We start from the raw sequence: 16,418 nt of genomic DNA on the forward strand, positions 1-16,418 counted from the left end.
TTTGTTTTGGCTTTCCTGATAACAGAGTGGATACATGTGCTGCGTAATATCTTACAGAGCCATACACCATTCCAGAATTAGTTCTTGATCTGTTTCAGTCCATTCTCAGCTGGGGCAGATGTAGATGGCTGGATTTTCTATGACTGCCAGGTTGAGTGCGGATCAATTTCCGCTGTGATGGTCCCCACAATACACTAAATAGCTGATATCCATTATGTCACACACAAAAGAATACCCACATCAGAACAGTGCAGAATGATAACCGTGGAACTATACCCTTGCAGAGAGTCAGTGCCTTAAAGAATTGGCAAGGAGAGGAAAAAAGAGCGGAACAGAAACCTGGGCAAAGTTTTTCTTGACTAATTTAGATTTTAACTGCAGTGTTCAACAGTTACATGTTTCATGTTTAAACAGAAACTTTTAATCAGTTTTTAAAATTTTATGTAGATTGAGCCATTCTTCATCAGTCTTGCTCTCTTCGATACTCGAGAAAACAGAAAAATCTCTGCAGATTTTCATGTGGATTTGAATCACAACAATGTCAGGCAGCTGCTTTCCGGTTCACATTCTATGATAGAAAATGGAGGGAAAAATTCTCCTGTGAAAACAGCTGGTGGAGAAAACTCTGGAGAGCCCCAGTTGCAAAAATTCCCTGACGGATGGTTACAATACCCGAAGAAGGTACGGAGATGTGCGTTTTTATTACTTTTCATTAATTACTGGATTCTAACAGATCCTAAGTGAATTGATTCTGTAGCTGGATGCTCAAAATCTATCGTAACTACCTTAAATCTAATGTATCGTTAGATGTTACTGTCTTGCATTTTGAGAAGTGTTGCTTTAAGCTCATGGGCGCATTCATGATGTTCCAATGTTTGCACCTCACAATAATGCTACATAAAGATGTGCAGTGTGAGCATATGGTTGTGTTAAATAAAGTTGGTGTGCTTAACATTTTGCGTTTGGCAGAATGTGAAGTGTCTTGTGAATAAGTAGAATGGAACCTTCAGATGACATTCTAAAAATACTGATAAAAAATACATTTTCTTATCTCCCAGTTCAGGGCTCAGGAGAGAGATTAGAGATAATGGAAGTGCTAGACAGATTTAGTCTTTGATAGTACAACATGTCTGGTTGATGATTATAATGAAGTTGTGGAAATGTGTTGAAAATCTTATATTGAGATCTGGTGATGTTTTATCTGATTTAGGATGGTCAATACCTCTGAATAAAAAGTGAAACATGTTAAGAGCTCAATTTACTCTTCCCTTTTCCCAAGCCCAGCAAGATGCATATATCGTTCAGTGCACAAAACTATGGAAGCTTCATGACCCGCCTCCCATGCCATATTTTTCTACTTAAATGCGATGTGTTCCAAAGTAACTGCTATATGCAACTTCCTAAACTTGGCACCCAGTTGGTAATTACTATGCAGACTCTAAGCTAAAGGGCACAGATATTGGGATAAGCAGTTCCTTATCTAATTTACAAAAGGAAAAATAAGCAAAAACAGGTTGAGGATTCAAATGACAATTCCAAATTAAATCCCCATTTCTATTCACCTTGCACTTGTACAGTCTTTATTTTTTTTTAATTCATTCATGGGATGTGGACATCACTGTCTGAGCCAGGATTTATTGCCCATCCCTAATTCCCCTCTAACTGAGTGGCTTTGCTGGGCGATTTAAGAGTCAAGCGCATTGTTGTGGGTCTGGAGTCACATGTAGGCCAGATCAGATAAGGATGGCAGATTTCCTTCCCTGAAGGACATTAGTGAACGAGGTGGGGGTTTTTCCAATGACAATCGACAATGGTTTCATAGTCATCATTAGATTTTTAATTCCAGGCTTTTTATTGAATTCAAATTACCCTGGGTTTCTGGATTACGAGTCCAGTGACAATACCACAATGCCACACCTGCCCTTATGTGAGCTGGCAGTTCAATTTTGGTTATGGCACCATCTGCACATTACACAGGTGAGGACATTTTCCAATGCTATCACCTTTTGGTTAGATGCAAATGCAAGAAGACTGTGGGGATGAAATTTCACCTCTACAGGGGTGCAAGATAGGCATTGGAGGTTGCTGGCTTAAGTATCATTCTCAATTTCTTTTCTGTTGGCTTCTCTATGGCCACACAAAAGTGATTGAAAACTGAAATTTTCAGGGGTCTCTTCAGGTTACACCAGCAGAAACACAGCCCTGAGTGTTTACAGCACAAACTCTGACCAGTCTTCCTTAAAAAGACAAATTCAGATTTGCACATTTAAAGGATCCTCTGCCTGAAATAGCCCGACGTTTTGATCGTCAAGTGGCAGCGACGTACAGATACTAATGGGGTAGTAGGTCTTCCAGCCCCCTTTTGAGTCTGTTGGCACACCAACAATGTTGATTTTGGTGGACTCAAATTGCCTTCCAAGGGTTTCAAGTCAAAGGCCATTTGTGATTGTTTTACTTTAAACAATATTCATCAAAAAGCATATTACTAAAATGAATACCGGAACATAAATAAATAAATAACAATAAAATAAATAATTTTTATTGTCACAAGTAGACTTGCATTAACACTGCAATGAAGTTACTGTGAAAAGCTCCTGGTCGTCACATTCCGGTGACTGTTCGGGTACACAGAGGGAGAATTCAGAATTCTCAGCTGGTACGGGAATTCAACCCGCGCTGCTGGCCTTGTTCTGCATCACAAACCAGCAGTGTAGCCCACTGAGCTAAATCAACCCCTAAACCAGAACATTGATCATTAAGTGAATGTAAAAATTTAAATGGATCCTAAACATTCTCACAGAGATTTTTCCATGTGATGTGCTAATGCAGGGAATGGTTGGGAGCTCCCCCCCCCCCCCCCCCCCCCCCCCCCCCGCCGGAGGAAGATTCAAGATTGCGCTCCTGAGTATCAGTGATTCAGCATCATGGAATCTATACTTCTACTGGATGTCATTTATCATACGATCCTGCTGGCAGGAAGGGATGGAAAATCCCACCCGATGATAAATGACCTCCAGTAGAAGTACAGATTCCATGATGCTGAATCGCTGATACTCAGGAGCTTAATTGTTACAGAAATCTGTGATTAATTTGGTGTCCATATCAGTGATGCGTTTTTCATTTATTGTTTTTCATTCAACTGTGCTGATTTAGTGGCATTGGGGGGTTGTTACTGCATAACCTATAAAATATACGTAAATGGTCTGATGATTACTCTACCCAGAAATGCAGTGTATTCCAAAGAAGTGCTAATTTTTACTCTCGAGAGATTCAAAAATTGGTAGTGAAATTCTGTACGCACAAGAAGTGGTGAAAGCTTTCATCATAATTTGACACAAAAATTCTTCTTGCTATTGGAAACCACATGTAGCGGAAGGATTTGTTCCAAATTATTCTGATGCTGGATGGAGCAGAATGTAACTGATCTTTTGAACATGTGTAAAATCATTTAACTATCCTGGCAGATTGCGCTGTCTTCTTTGAATGCTGCATCTGCCAAGATGTTTTCCCTACTTTGGTTGCCCATGGAAACAGACAAAAAATTTGGCACTATAATTGTTAACTGTCTCGCCTGTCAGAGTTGTTGTCATGGGTTCAAATGCTGTGCTTAACTGTTTGTCTATCTGCCTCTTTTAACAGTGATATTTTAATGGACCATCTTGAGAGAAAGTCCAAAATGTCTGCAAACATTAGTTCTGCAGCTGAATTTGAATTTTGTGTTCAATACTGTCTAACTAAATTACGGCCGATTTCTTCTAGTGTGCGTCCTGATCCCATGACAGGTCATGAATTTGAATTCTAGTTTGATTGGCACCTGGGTTTGACACTAAAGTAACCAGAAGGTGTATCCGGTCTCTGGATCCCAGACTAAAACTGCGCTCATTTGTTTGAAGAATGAGTTCAACCAGTTGATGACATTTCTTATTTTTTGCACAGCTCTTTTAAAACGTTCACCTTTCTGTTCAAATCTGTCTGTGATCCTGCCCCTCACCTCCCCACTTCTCCGACCTTCTGAAATTTCTGGGGCGGGATTCTCCGTTCCTCAGACTAAGTGTTGCCGCCTGGGCAGAACTCGTGGCACTTTTTAAAAATAAATATTTGGAGTACCCAATTCATTTTTTCCAGATAAGGGGCAATTTAACGTGGCCAACCCACCTACCCTGCATATCGTTGGGTTGTGGGGGTGAAACCCACCCAAACAAGAGGAGAATGTACAAACTCCACACGGACAGTGATCCAGAGCTGGGATTGAACCTGGGACATCGGCCCCATGAGGCAACAGTGCTAACCACTGTGCCACCGTGTGGGCAGAATTTTGCCCACACGGTGGCACAGTGGTTAGCACTGCTGCCTCACGGGACCTTCATGAAAGCAAAACTGGCGCCGAATCTGGACCGATTCAGCAACTGTGGAGGGGCTAGCAGCAGTGCCACATGGAACACAATCAATTCCAATGAAAAACGGTGCAGGATTCGCCGGGTCTGTGATTGACACTCGGGAGGCTGACAAGCTGCAGCCGCATATAGACATTACAATCCCCACACACACGCTCATTCCAGCCAACAAAGTGATGCTGGTTGTGCTGGAGCGCGCCCATACAGCTGATGGGTCAGCTGGGGCCAGAGGGTAACTAGGGGAGTGACCTGGAGGGGCACCTTTACGACCCGTGGCCCTAACTTCACAGTGGGCTGTCAGCTGCGTGCACAGCTGTATGGCTGCTTTGCCGGCTGCGGCAATGGTGTTCCATGCCCATCCACCCCGATCCCACAGCCCACCTACTGGCCACCCCCTGCTACTCCCCTGGGGCCCTGGCAGAAGCCCCCGTCCAGCGGCACAACTGTCAGCAAACTATGGCTATGTATATAGACATTACAATCCCCCCTCACTCCCTCAGCAGCCACAACACCCGGTTTCATGATTTTTTAAATCACAACTGAACTCGGGAACTCGGCCCATCGGAAGCAGACCATCACGGCGGCCCTGCTGATGATATGCAAATGGTGTTTACTGTACATGCGTTTCAGACCACATTGACCCCGCTGTTGAGATGACGCCCGCTGTGATTCTGCCGTTGGAACCTATTCTCTGCCCAATCGCATTTTGCGATTTCGGCAGCAGCCGACAGAGAACCCCGCCCCATTGTCTCTCACACATTCCACCCCAACCCGGTCCTTCCACCCTTCCACTGACGACTGTGCCTTAGCCATCTTGACCAAGATTTGGAATTTCATCTCTGAATGTTTCTACCTATCTCGTCATACTTTAAAACTGCCCTTAAAACCTACCTCTTCCACCAAACCTTTGCTCGCTCCCCCAAGTCTTGCTCTTTGGGTCAGTGCCAATCTTTGTGAAATGCTGTGGGATAACTTACCAAGTTGAAGCTGCATTATAACTGCAATTATTATTGATCTGTTAGGAGATAAAGAGGTGTTATACAAATGAAAGTTGTGTTGTTGCACCCATTCCTGGACAATGTTTCCTCCCTCTGCGAGTTGAACTGGCCAAGAATAACAAACTGGTATTATTTCTGATCACAGCTATATTGTAGGATTTGAGAAATGTGGGGCGAAATTCTCCCAAAACGGCGCGATGTCCGCCGACTGGCACTCAAAACGGCGCCAATCAGACGGGCATCGTGCCGCCCCAAAGGTGCGGAATGCTCTGCATCTTTGGGGGCCGAGCCCCAACATTGAGGGGCTAGGCTGACGCCGGAGGAATTTCCGCCCCGCCAGCTGGCGGAAACGGCCTTTGTTGCCCCGTCAGCTGGCGCGGAAATGACATCCCCGGGCGGCGCATGCGCGGGAGCGTCAACGGCCGCTGACAGTTTCCCACACATGCGCAGTGGAGGGAGTCTCTTCCGGCTCCGCCATGGTGGAGACCGTGGCGGAGGCTGACGGGAAAGAGTGCCCCCACGGCACAGGCTCGCCCACGGATCGGTGGGCCCCGATCGCGGGCCAGGCCACCTTGGGGGCACCCCCCGGGGCCAGATCGCCCCGCGACCCCCCCAGGACCCCGGAGCCTGCCCACGCCGCCTTGCCCCGCCATTCAAAAGGTGGTTTAATCCACGCCGGCGGGACAGGCAATTTATCGGCGGGACTTCGGCCCATCCGGGCCGGAGAATCGAGCGGGTGGGGCCCGCCAACCGGCGCGGCGCGATTCCCGCCCCTGCCGAATCTCCGGTGCCGGAGACTTTGGCAACCGGCGGGGGCGGGATTCACGCCAGCCCCCGGCGATTCTCCAACCTGGCGGGGGGTCGGAGAATGACGCCCGTGGTAAGCCAGAAAGCAATGTTTAATTCACGGTGGGGTAAAACATTTGGTGCACTATAATTTTAGGCAGTTCAAGTCTCTGATGTGTCCTTAGAGCATAAAACTATGCATGTTGTTCAATGATCGGATTTAGCCCTTTATCTATTATTGACTAATATCGAACCATTCATTAAACCGTGGCTATTGATGCTGTCAGTACAATAACTCTGTCCTGTTCATATTCTGAACATGTCCACTAAGAATAAATTCACTGATGATCGACCAAATGCCAGTGAGTTGTAGTATCGCCTTTTTATTCAGATTGTGTTTGAACATATTACTCACAGAAACAGAATGGCACAACTCTATAGCTCTCTATTAAGCTGTTCTTGCAAGTTAATCAGTAAGCTACAGTACCTGCTCCCTCTTGTATTCAGGTGACTTTAATATGCTCATAAATTTATGCTTGCTCTCAGTATTAGGCCCAACAAGTGACACACTAATTGATTTAGCCAGAGAAGACTTGGACTTCCATAGGACATTTCCCCTTGATTATTTGGATGAAGTGGATCTGCCCAGCCTCTCTACTGAAATATCCATTGGTTGGAGTCCTGGTTAATTCTGCCAGAGTTCATATGCCGTACCAATACTTTGGCGAGTGAAGCAGGTCAGAGGCTGGGAATTCTGCAGCAAGTAATTTGCATGCTGACTCCCCAAAGCATGTCCACCATCTATAACGCACAATTCTGGTTTGTGATAGAATACTCACCACTTGCCGGGGTGAGTGCAGCTCCAACAATACTCAAGAGGCTTGGCACCATCCAGGACAAAGCATCCCGCTTGTCGGCAACCCATCCACCACTCTACACATTCACTCCCCACATCAACGATGCACAGTGGCACCAATGTGGACTACTTACAAGATTCACTGCAAGAATTCACCAATGCTCCTTCGGCAGTGCCTTCTATACACGTGACCTCTACTAGCTAGAAGGACAAGGGCAGAAAAAACACAGGAACACCACCACCTGCAAGTTCCCCTCCAAGCCACTCACCACCCTAACTTGGAAATAGATTGCCGCTCCGTCATTGTTTTTGGGTCAAAATTCTGGAACTCCTTCCTAACAGCACTATGGGTGTACCTACACACATGGACTGTCGGAGTTCAAGAAGGCTGCTTACCGCCACCATTTCCAGGGCAATTAGAAATGGGCAATGAATGCTGGCCTCACCAACTCACCAACACCCCGAAAAAGAACTAAAAAAAAAAAAATCCTTTATGAATACTTAGCTTGAACATGTTGGACAAAATGAAGTTTAATGGCCACTTGTAGGAAATAAACTTGTAGGACTGTAGCGCTATAGCTGGGGATTGGGACTGGCTGGATTGTTCCACAGAAGCTGGCATAGATTCTATAGGCCAAATAGCCTCCTTCTGTGCTGTACATGGCTCTATTGCAACCTTAAGTGCGTCGTTGAAATTACTTATGTGATTTAAAAATGCAGCAGCTACCATAGTTCCCTCGTTTTAAAAATGAGGGTAGATTCAGATAGGGCAAATTCAGAGCAGGGCATGGGAGACAGAAAATTAGCGACTCTGAAAGCCAGAAGAAGCAGAGGTTAAAAGGTTAACAGCACAGGAATTTGCCAATGTTAGAATGTATTTATTTAAATTCAAGGAGAATAGCAAATAAATCGAATGAGCAGAGGGCAGATAGACACATGGCAGCACGATAATACTGCTCTTATGGAAACCTGGCTTAATGAGAAGCAAAAATGGTAGCTCCACATCTCTGGATTTTAGGCAGGATAGAGAGGGGGCTAATAAAGGTGGAGGTGCAGCATTATTGGTTAAAGAATCAGTTACAGCTGTGAGGAGGGATGATCTACCAAATGAATCATCAAATGAGACTACATATGTTGAGCTCAGAAATAAAAAGGGGGCAGCCTCACTTCTAGGAATGTACTATCGACCCCCAAATAATGAAAGGAAATTAGAAGAGCAAATATGTAGAGTTATGAGTGCAAAAACAATAGGGCAATAGTAGTTGGGAACTGCAATTACCCTAACACAACTGGCATAAAACAGTTTAATAGACACAGAGAGCACAAAATACTTGAACTGCAATCAAGTTAACTTTTTTAGCCAGCACGTCACAAGCCAAATGAGAGGGAGTGCAATTCTAGATTTAGGAAGTGAATGAAAGTAGCAGTGGGGGTCCATTTTAGTGATAGTGGCCATAATATATTTAAATTCAGCAAAATTATGGGAAAGGATAAATATAGAACAGGAGTAAAAGTTCTAAATAGGGGAAAGACAATTTTTAAGAAGCTGAGAGTTGATCTGGCAAAAGTGGACTGGTTACAGGGCGGCACGGTGATGCAGTGGTTAGCACTGCTGCCTCATGGCGCCGAGGACCTGGGGCGAGATTCTCCGACCCCCCGCTGGGTCAGAGAATCGCTGGGGGCTGGCGTGAATCCCGCCCCCGCCGGTTGCCGAAGTCTCCGGCACCGGAGATTCGGCGGGGGCGGGAATCGCGCCGCGCCGGTTGGCGGGCCCCCCCCCGCGTGATTCTCCGGCCCGGATGGGCCGAAATCCCGCCGCTAAAATGCCTGTCCCGCCGGCGTAAATTAAACCACCTACCTTACCGGCGGGACAAGGCGGCGCGGGCGGGCTCCGGGGTCCTGGGGGGGGCGCGGGGCGATCTGGCCCCGGGGGGTGCCCCCACGGCGGCCTGGCCCGCGATTGGGGCCCACCGATCCACGGGCAGGCCTGTGCCGTGGGGGCACTCTTTCCCTTCCGCCTCCACCACGGTCTCCACCATGGCGGAGGCAGAAGAGACTTCCTCCACTGCGCATGCGCGGGAAACTGTCGGCGGCCGCTGACGCTCCCGCGCATGCGCCGCCCGGAGATGTCATTTCCGCGCCAGCTGGCGGGGCACCAAAGGCCTTTTCCGCCAGCTGGCGGGGCGGAAATTCGTCCGGCGCCGACCTAGCCCCTTAAGGTTGGGGCTCGGCCCCCAAAGATGCGGAGCATTCCGCACCTTTGGGGCAACACGATGCCCGTCTGATTGGTGCCATTTTGGGCGCCAGTCAGCGGACATCACGCCGTTTCCGGAGAATTTCGTCCCTGGTTTCGATCCCAGCCCCCAGTAGTATTCCACAGAGCTGAGTATTGCGTCCCTTGTGTTTGTTGTGTATATTAATGATTTGGACTTAAATTGGGTGGCATGGTTAGGAAATATGCAGATGACACAAAAATTAACAGTGTAATTGATAATGAAAAGGAAAGCTGTTGTCTCCAGAATTATATCATTGATTTGGTTGAATGGGTGGCAAAATGTAAAAAGGAATTCAATTCAGAGACGTGTGAGATAATGCACTTGGAGAGGGAAAGCAAGTCTAGGGAATATACAATAATTGTGAGGATATTGGGAGGGGTAGAGGAGGCGAGGGACTTTGGAGTGCATGCCCACAGATTCGTGAAGGTGATAGGGCAGATGGATATGGTTGTAAAGACGGCATATGGAATGTATTTTTTTATTGGACGAGGTATGGAATGTAAAAGCAGGAATTTAATGATGGAACTGTATAAAATGCTGGTTAGGCCACAGCTGGAATTTTGTGCACAGCTCTGGTTGCCACATTACGGCAAGGGCATAATTGCTTTGGGGAGAGAGCATAGGAGATTTACAAGAATATTGCCAGGGTTGCAACATTGGATAAACTGGGGTTGTTTTATTTGGAACTGAAGAGGCTAAGTGATGACCTGGTGGAGGTGTACAGGACTACGAGTGGCCGAGATACAGTAGACAGGGCTGCCCTATTTCCCCTCGTGAAGAGGCCAATTACCAGGGGGAACAGTAGAATGATTAAAGAGGACATGAGGAAAAACATCTTCATGCAGAGTGTGGCGGGTCTTTGGAATTCGCTACCTGGTGTGTGGTGGAGGAAGAAGCCCTCAACTCATTTTAAAGGTACCTGGATCTGTGCCTATAACCTGCAAGGCTATGGACTGGATTCTGAAAGGTGAGATCAGAATGGGCAGCTAGTGTTTTTCTTTTTTCTTTCTTGGTTGGCACAAAAACAATGGGCTGAATGCCCTCTTCTTGTGCTGTAACTGCTATGGTTCTATGCAAACACTCTTTGCACAATTATTCCACACCGAAAAAGTGAAATTAATTTATGAATTTTGATTTAACATGTAGGCCATTTTCTCTGTATCAAACCCATGTACTGACGTCCTACTGGTGGCAAAAATAGAAAAAGTACTCATGGGAAACATTTCCACCTGTGCTGAACCCTACATTAAGAGCTCAGACTCCAGCAAGGTACCTATTTATTTCTGTACAGTTCACTATTCATTTGACATACTTTTATAGTATGTAATATTATATTGATAAATAGAGCAATAAGTAATAAAACTCTTCCTGCATGGTTGTAAAATTATTAATATGACCGCAAAACAGTTTCTGGAGAAAGATGATTTTAAATGAAAACCTGTTTTGTTCTAAAGATGTTAATTAAATCAAGGATATGCCATAGTTGTATTTTTCATAAGGTCTTTGTCATTTTGTTTCAACTCATTTCCTTGTCAAGACTGCGCAGAAGACTCTGAAGACTAACAAGCAGTTTTGTAACAAGTTAGCCAAGTACCGGATGCCATTTGCTTGGGCAGTGAGGTATGTATGTGTTGACAGATGCTGATAGAAACTTGGATGAGTGGGTGCACATTAATTGTTTATTTGTACATCTGTTCTTGTGTGCTTTATGAGCATTGTTAAGGGATTGTAAACTAAGGGCGGGATGCTCCCTTCTGGGGACTAAGTTCCCATTCCCGCCGGAAAAAATGGGCGTCGAGCGCGGAGAATCGCCGCGGGGGCCGCTTTCAACGGCCCCCGACCGGCGCCGCATCAATCGTGCGCACACGACTGGCAGCGATTCTCCAGTCGCCGGAGAATCGCGTGCCAGCGTGGGAGCCTATTTTGCGTAATTCTCCACCCCCGCGCCGAGCGCGATTTCGGCGCAGAGGGTTGGAGAACCCGCCCTAAATGTTTTAATTCGCACAGAATTATTGAACATCGAAGATAGAATCAATTCTGTTACACACAGCCTCAGTTATGAAACATGCACTCTTATTCTCCTTTTATGGAGAGTGCATTGCTAAGTGTGCAACAGGAGGACTCAAGTCATAGCTGGAATTTTCCCCTGTTTTCCCGCACCAGAGACAGCTTACCATTTGGTCGCAGAAGGAATCATCTGGTCCTGCCGAAGTCAATGGCAATTTGTACTTGTTGCTCACCCCACTGTCGGGGAATAAGCAGCAGGGGCCGACTTCGGCTTGGCTGGGAGACGCCGCCAGTGGAAATGGCCAGACACATTCACGCGTGGTTTTTAAGAGTATCACTAACCATAAATAATGTCACTTCTTAATGGATCCAGCTACAAAACCATTCTCTATGGCCTTTGTGTCCAGCTTCACTTGTATTTTTTTTCATTATTCTTTCATCTACGGCAGGAAACTATATTGTTCTTATTGCACAATTTATGACCTTACTTTCAGTATTTTGATGTAATGTTGTGTGTTGTCATGAAATCAGGCCAGGAACCCTTAGTAAATGATTTGTTCAGTGGGACCCAAATACTGTTTAATTAAAATTGCTAGAACTAATCTTTTAGCATGTTGCAAAATTGTGAGTTGTGAGGCAATAAAAATGATATAAGAACACTGCTTCTCAAAATTATTGTAGTTATTCCTCAATATTATACATCTGGAATGAATTTCGACAATCTCCAAATCTTAAAATTTAAAAAAGCCAAAGTAAGTGAATTACATTGGCCCACCAAAGTCATTCAGTATTTTTTGCTGTAGGTATGTGTAAAAAATACCAAGTACTGCAGAACAATCCAGAATGATGGAAGTGGCCTTCTGGGCCGCAATTGCCTGTCAAAATAATGGCAAGGCTAATGGCGTTCACTGTTATTTGTGGGTAAATGGTACAGCAAATACAAGCAAGGAACAGATGCATGGTTAAACTTGAATATCCAAAGACTGTGGTCTGAATTACATAGCTCCATTGTTAGAATTGCAAAACTGCTATCTCGCCCGTTTCTTTTGAAACGTACAATATTTGCCCATTAATTACCCATAAAACTGGCCTCAGAATATTAAGCCTGTTGTCATGACAAGCATAAGTATTCCATTTAACAATGTGATAGGTATTACTAACCAGCAATCAACCTCCCATGACCGAAAATGAACTACTATAAGTGTGAAGTCACGTTCCTGCAGTATTTGAATTCTTCAGGAAAGTTTTTAAAATATCGGGTGGAATTTTCACAGCATTTATCAGAGTGTTAGGCTCTGACTGAAAACAGATCTATTTCTCTCCAGAAACAGCCAAGTTTTCAGACCAAATTTTCAGCACTTAATGCACAGAAAATCTGTGGCATCGTTTACGCCATCACTCTGACATGGTGGGTAGCGCCAGCATGGCCGGCTCCTCTAAGATCGGGATGCCATTTTTGAACATAGTTCACTCAATTCTCCACAGACACACAGGACCCCCCACATGTCCACCCCCCCCCCCCCCCCCCACCCCCTCGTCCCACCACCATGGTAGTATCGTGGGCACTCATCACTTCACAGTCATGAAACCCCTCGCAGGCATTGAGGCTCTCTTTGCCTCACCACCGCCCCCACAGGCATCGGTACTCTCCCCCCCCCCCCCCCCCCCGCCAGAGCCCCCTTGGTTGGCACTGCCTCCTTCATGTGCTCCCATGACACTATCGGCACTGCCTCCTTCATTTGCCTCCCGTGCACTGCCCCCAAGGGGCACTGCCAGGGGCCTTGAGGACGCCAGGAGGCAATTCCCAGCCTGCTCCCTCAGCCCCCGGTGCATTCAGGAACCTCCGCACCCCCCAGAATATTCATCACGACTTTGATTTTCGCTTTTGAAAACCAGTAGTATTCACACTGCTGGGTGGGAGGACATGTCATGGATGGAAGTAAAAGTGTAAGGCCCTTTCGTTATATTAAAATGCATTTAAATTAAGAGAAATCAGATTCATGCTCATTCTGGTTACGTCACTGACAGGGGGTGACAAGATTTCATAGAATCATAGAATTTACAGTGCAGAAGGAGGCCATTCAGCCCATCAATTCTGCACCTGCTCTGGAAAGAGCACCCTACCTAAGCCCACACCTCCACCCTATTCCCGTAACCCAGTAACCCCAGCTAACCTTTTCTTTGGACACTTAGGGCAATTTTTCATGGGCACTCCACCTAACCTGCCCATCTTTGGAATGTGGGAGGAAACCGGAGCGCCCGGACGAAACCCACGCAGACATGGGGATAACGCGCAGACTCTGCACAGACCCAAGCCGGGAATCGGCCCTGGAGCTGTGAAGCAACTATGCTAACCACTGTGCAACCGTGCTGCCCACAAACTGAGATCACGCCAGTGCAAATTCCGTTTTCAGCCACTCACGTGATTCAGCAGTCATAACATGATTTATGCCCCGGCAAACACTTTTGTTTTACTTTTCTTTGTTTCATTTCTCTCGCAGTATAATTTTCTTCTTTGAAAATCAAGTCATGATGAATATTCTTGGGGGTGCAGAGGTTCTCTTTCTTGATTGAAGATGGAATGGACCCCTTTTAATTCCCCCTTTCTCAGTCTTTCCTGTGTTGTTTTTCCTCCAATCCTTAAACCTGGGGCTGGATTCTCCAAAAATGGGGTTCTGTCCCACGCCAGCGTCAAAATGCTGGCGTATCACTCTGGACTTTCCTTAAGAAAGTCCTGAGTGATTCTCCTATCTGCAGGGGGCTAGCAGGGCCCCGGAGTGCTCTGGCTGCGGATACGGGAACCCGTATTTCCGGCCTGCGACATAGCCGACTCAGCCGGCGGATCTGGAGCAGGAAAGAAGGTCCTAACGATCGGCCCCGCGCAGCTCCATATTACCCGCTAGACCGCACCCCCCCCTTCCCCGGCCTCCCGTAAGGCCCTCCCCCGGTACTGCTAATGGCCCCTTATCCGTGCAGCGTAGATCGCGTGCCCGTGACACCAGAGAGATTCTCCGGGGTCCGGAGAATCGCTTCAGCAGCGCCGGGCATGATTTCGGTACGAACACCCATTCTCCGCCCCCGCGCCGAACGCGATTTTTTAAAGAATAAACCCTATTCATTGTCCTATTCACATATGCACCAAACCCCTTTTACCTCATTGTGCTCTGATCAGTAGACACTTTGAGCAACTTTGTGGGCAAATAATTGCTGAGCTAACCATACTGAAGCAAATTTCTAATGTCATGAGAGGCTCTGCTCCAGCAAATTCTAGTCCATATTACCTTTGTTTCCTCTGTTTACTATAGTCCTTGTTTTGCTCTGTTTAGGGCAGTGTTCAAAGACAATCAGGGTACAATCGACCGGGACTCTCGCTTCTCTGCTCTTTTCCGGCAAGAAAGCAGTAAGATTTCTACAGAGGACTTGCTGAAATTAGTACTGGAGTTCAAAAGGTATCGGTGCCCTTCACCTGTAATTTGAACATTGGAATACCTGGAGAGTACTTAATTTTCTTTTCTGACTGGACTAATTAGATATTTTATTTTTCATGCTTGTAGAGCAGACAAAATGACCAAAGTACAGACCATCCCTGGCAATCTTGATACATCGGTGGAATCTGTCCCCATTGACCATCCAAGTATGAGATTTATTTATTTTGTTTATTGTCTTTTTAGAGTCATATTTAGCTCTGCATTTATGTCTCCAACTACAGCATGTTTCGATCGAGGTTTGGTGAAGCTCTTCTCATCTTACATCAAATGTAACACAAATAGAGAACATATATAGGGGGGCGATTCTCCGAGCGGCCGCGCGGATACGACAGAGTCCCCCCGGCGCCGTTCACCCCTGGTCGCTGCCGGCGGGAACTCTGCGTGAAGGGTCGGGGGCGGCGGCCTGTGGGGCGGGGAAAAGCGATCCTTCACCGGGGGGGCCTCCGATGGGGTCTGGCCCGCGATCGGGGCCCACCGATCGGAGGGCCGGCCTCTCCCCCTCCGGGCCTACTCTCCTGCGCGGCCAGCCCCTGAACACCGACGCCATGTTGAGTCGGGGCTGGCGCGCTGAAGAAGTCCCCCGCGCATGCGCCAGTTGGCCGGCCCAACTGTGCATGCGCGGGTTGGCGAAGCGCCCATTTGGCGCCGGGAAGGGAGGTTTTAGCGGCGTGAACCGCTCCAGCGCTGTTCTGGCCCCCAGTGGGGGACAGAATCGGTCATGCCCGTGCCTGTTTCGCGGCGTCGTGAAACGCGATGGCATTCATGGCGGTGCGAACACTTGGGCTCCATTTTGGAGAATTGCCCCCATACTTTTTGATCAAACACCTAAAAATTAAGAAAATTACTGTTGATTCACAACTTGCATAATTTATAAGTGCAAAATGAACAAACAAAGCAATATAATGGTGGGGGACAGGGGAAGGGGGGTTGGAGGGGAGGCTTCACCCACCAATTCCATAACAGATTTTTTTTTGGCCAAAGGCCAAAGATCTATCGATGCTACTCTCTAAACATCTGCTAGAGTTGTGCAATGGATCCCGTGGGTGACTTGCTTGTCAATTTTCTTTCCCTGCCTGTGAAGAATTTCTTCATATCTTTCTCATAATTAATCAACCAAGATTGAGGATTTCTTGCATGGGAAATTTCAGGCTGAACACCAAACCTTACTATGCCATGGAATGGCTGTGTGACCAACGTCTGCATGATACAAGATGTAGGCGGTTGGCACAATCATTCCAAATTTGAAGAGTAAATAGATTAGAAAACAATCTCTGAGCACCTTGCACCAGTATTTCTGAGGGAAAAACTATCAAAACTCCACTTGATATAATTTTTGCATAATACAATGAAATATGGGCCAGGATTTATGCTTACCATCCCCAGTGGGTACTGAGGGGGGAGGGGGAACGTAAAGTAGCATGGACAGGATTCCCTCCAAGATCCCGCCTGCCCCGATCCAGAAAAAGGGGTGAATAAGGCCTTGGTCAGGCAGGGGGCCCATGCTCCACTTAAGGGCCTATTCCCGCCCAGTCTCAATTTTTAGGCTGGCCGGTGGCTGTTGACTATGTGACGGAAATCAGAAAGTGCTGTCATCCGACAGCGACAGTGAGAAG

The 16,418-nt window shown here is 46.7% G+C and overlaps 1 protein-coding gene across 7 annotated transcripts in view; it reads left to right on the top strand.

Moving 5' to 3' along the window:
- Positions 1 to 16,418, top strand: part of dock10 (dedicator of cytokinesis 10) — a 526,558-nt gene that overhangs the window by 370,523 nt on the left and 139,617 nt on the right. For all 7 annotated transcript variants that reach the window (XM_072474508.1, XM_072474511.1, XM_072474505.1 and 4 more), the window contains exons 12-16: positions 448 to 681; positions 10,457 to 10,579; positions 10,848 to 10,930; positions 14,644 to 14,766; positions 14,872 to 14,951. In XM_072474508.1, coding sequence (XP_072330609.1) covers positions 448 to 681; positions 10,457 to 10,579; positions 10,848 to 10,930; positions 14,644 to 14,766; positions 14,872 to 14,951 — 643 coding nt within the window. The remainder of the gene's footprint in view (positions 1 to 447; positions 682 to 10,456; positions 10,580 to 10,847; positions 10,931 to 14,643; positions 14,767 to 14,871; positions 14,952 to 16,418) is intronic.

The sequence above is a fragment of the Scyliorhinus torazame genome, chromosome 14 (genome assembly GCF_047496885.1).
Source record: "Scyliorhinus torazame isolate Kashiwa2021f chromosome 14, sScyTor2.1, whole genome shotgun sequence".
Lineage (NCBI taxonomy): Eukaryota > Metazoa > Chordata > Chondrichthyes > Carcharhiniformes > Scyliorhinidae > Scyliorhinus > Scyliorhinus torazame.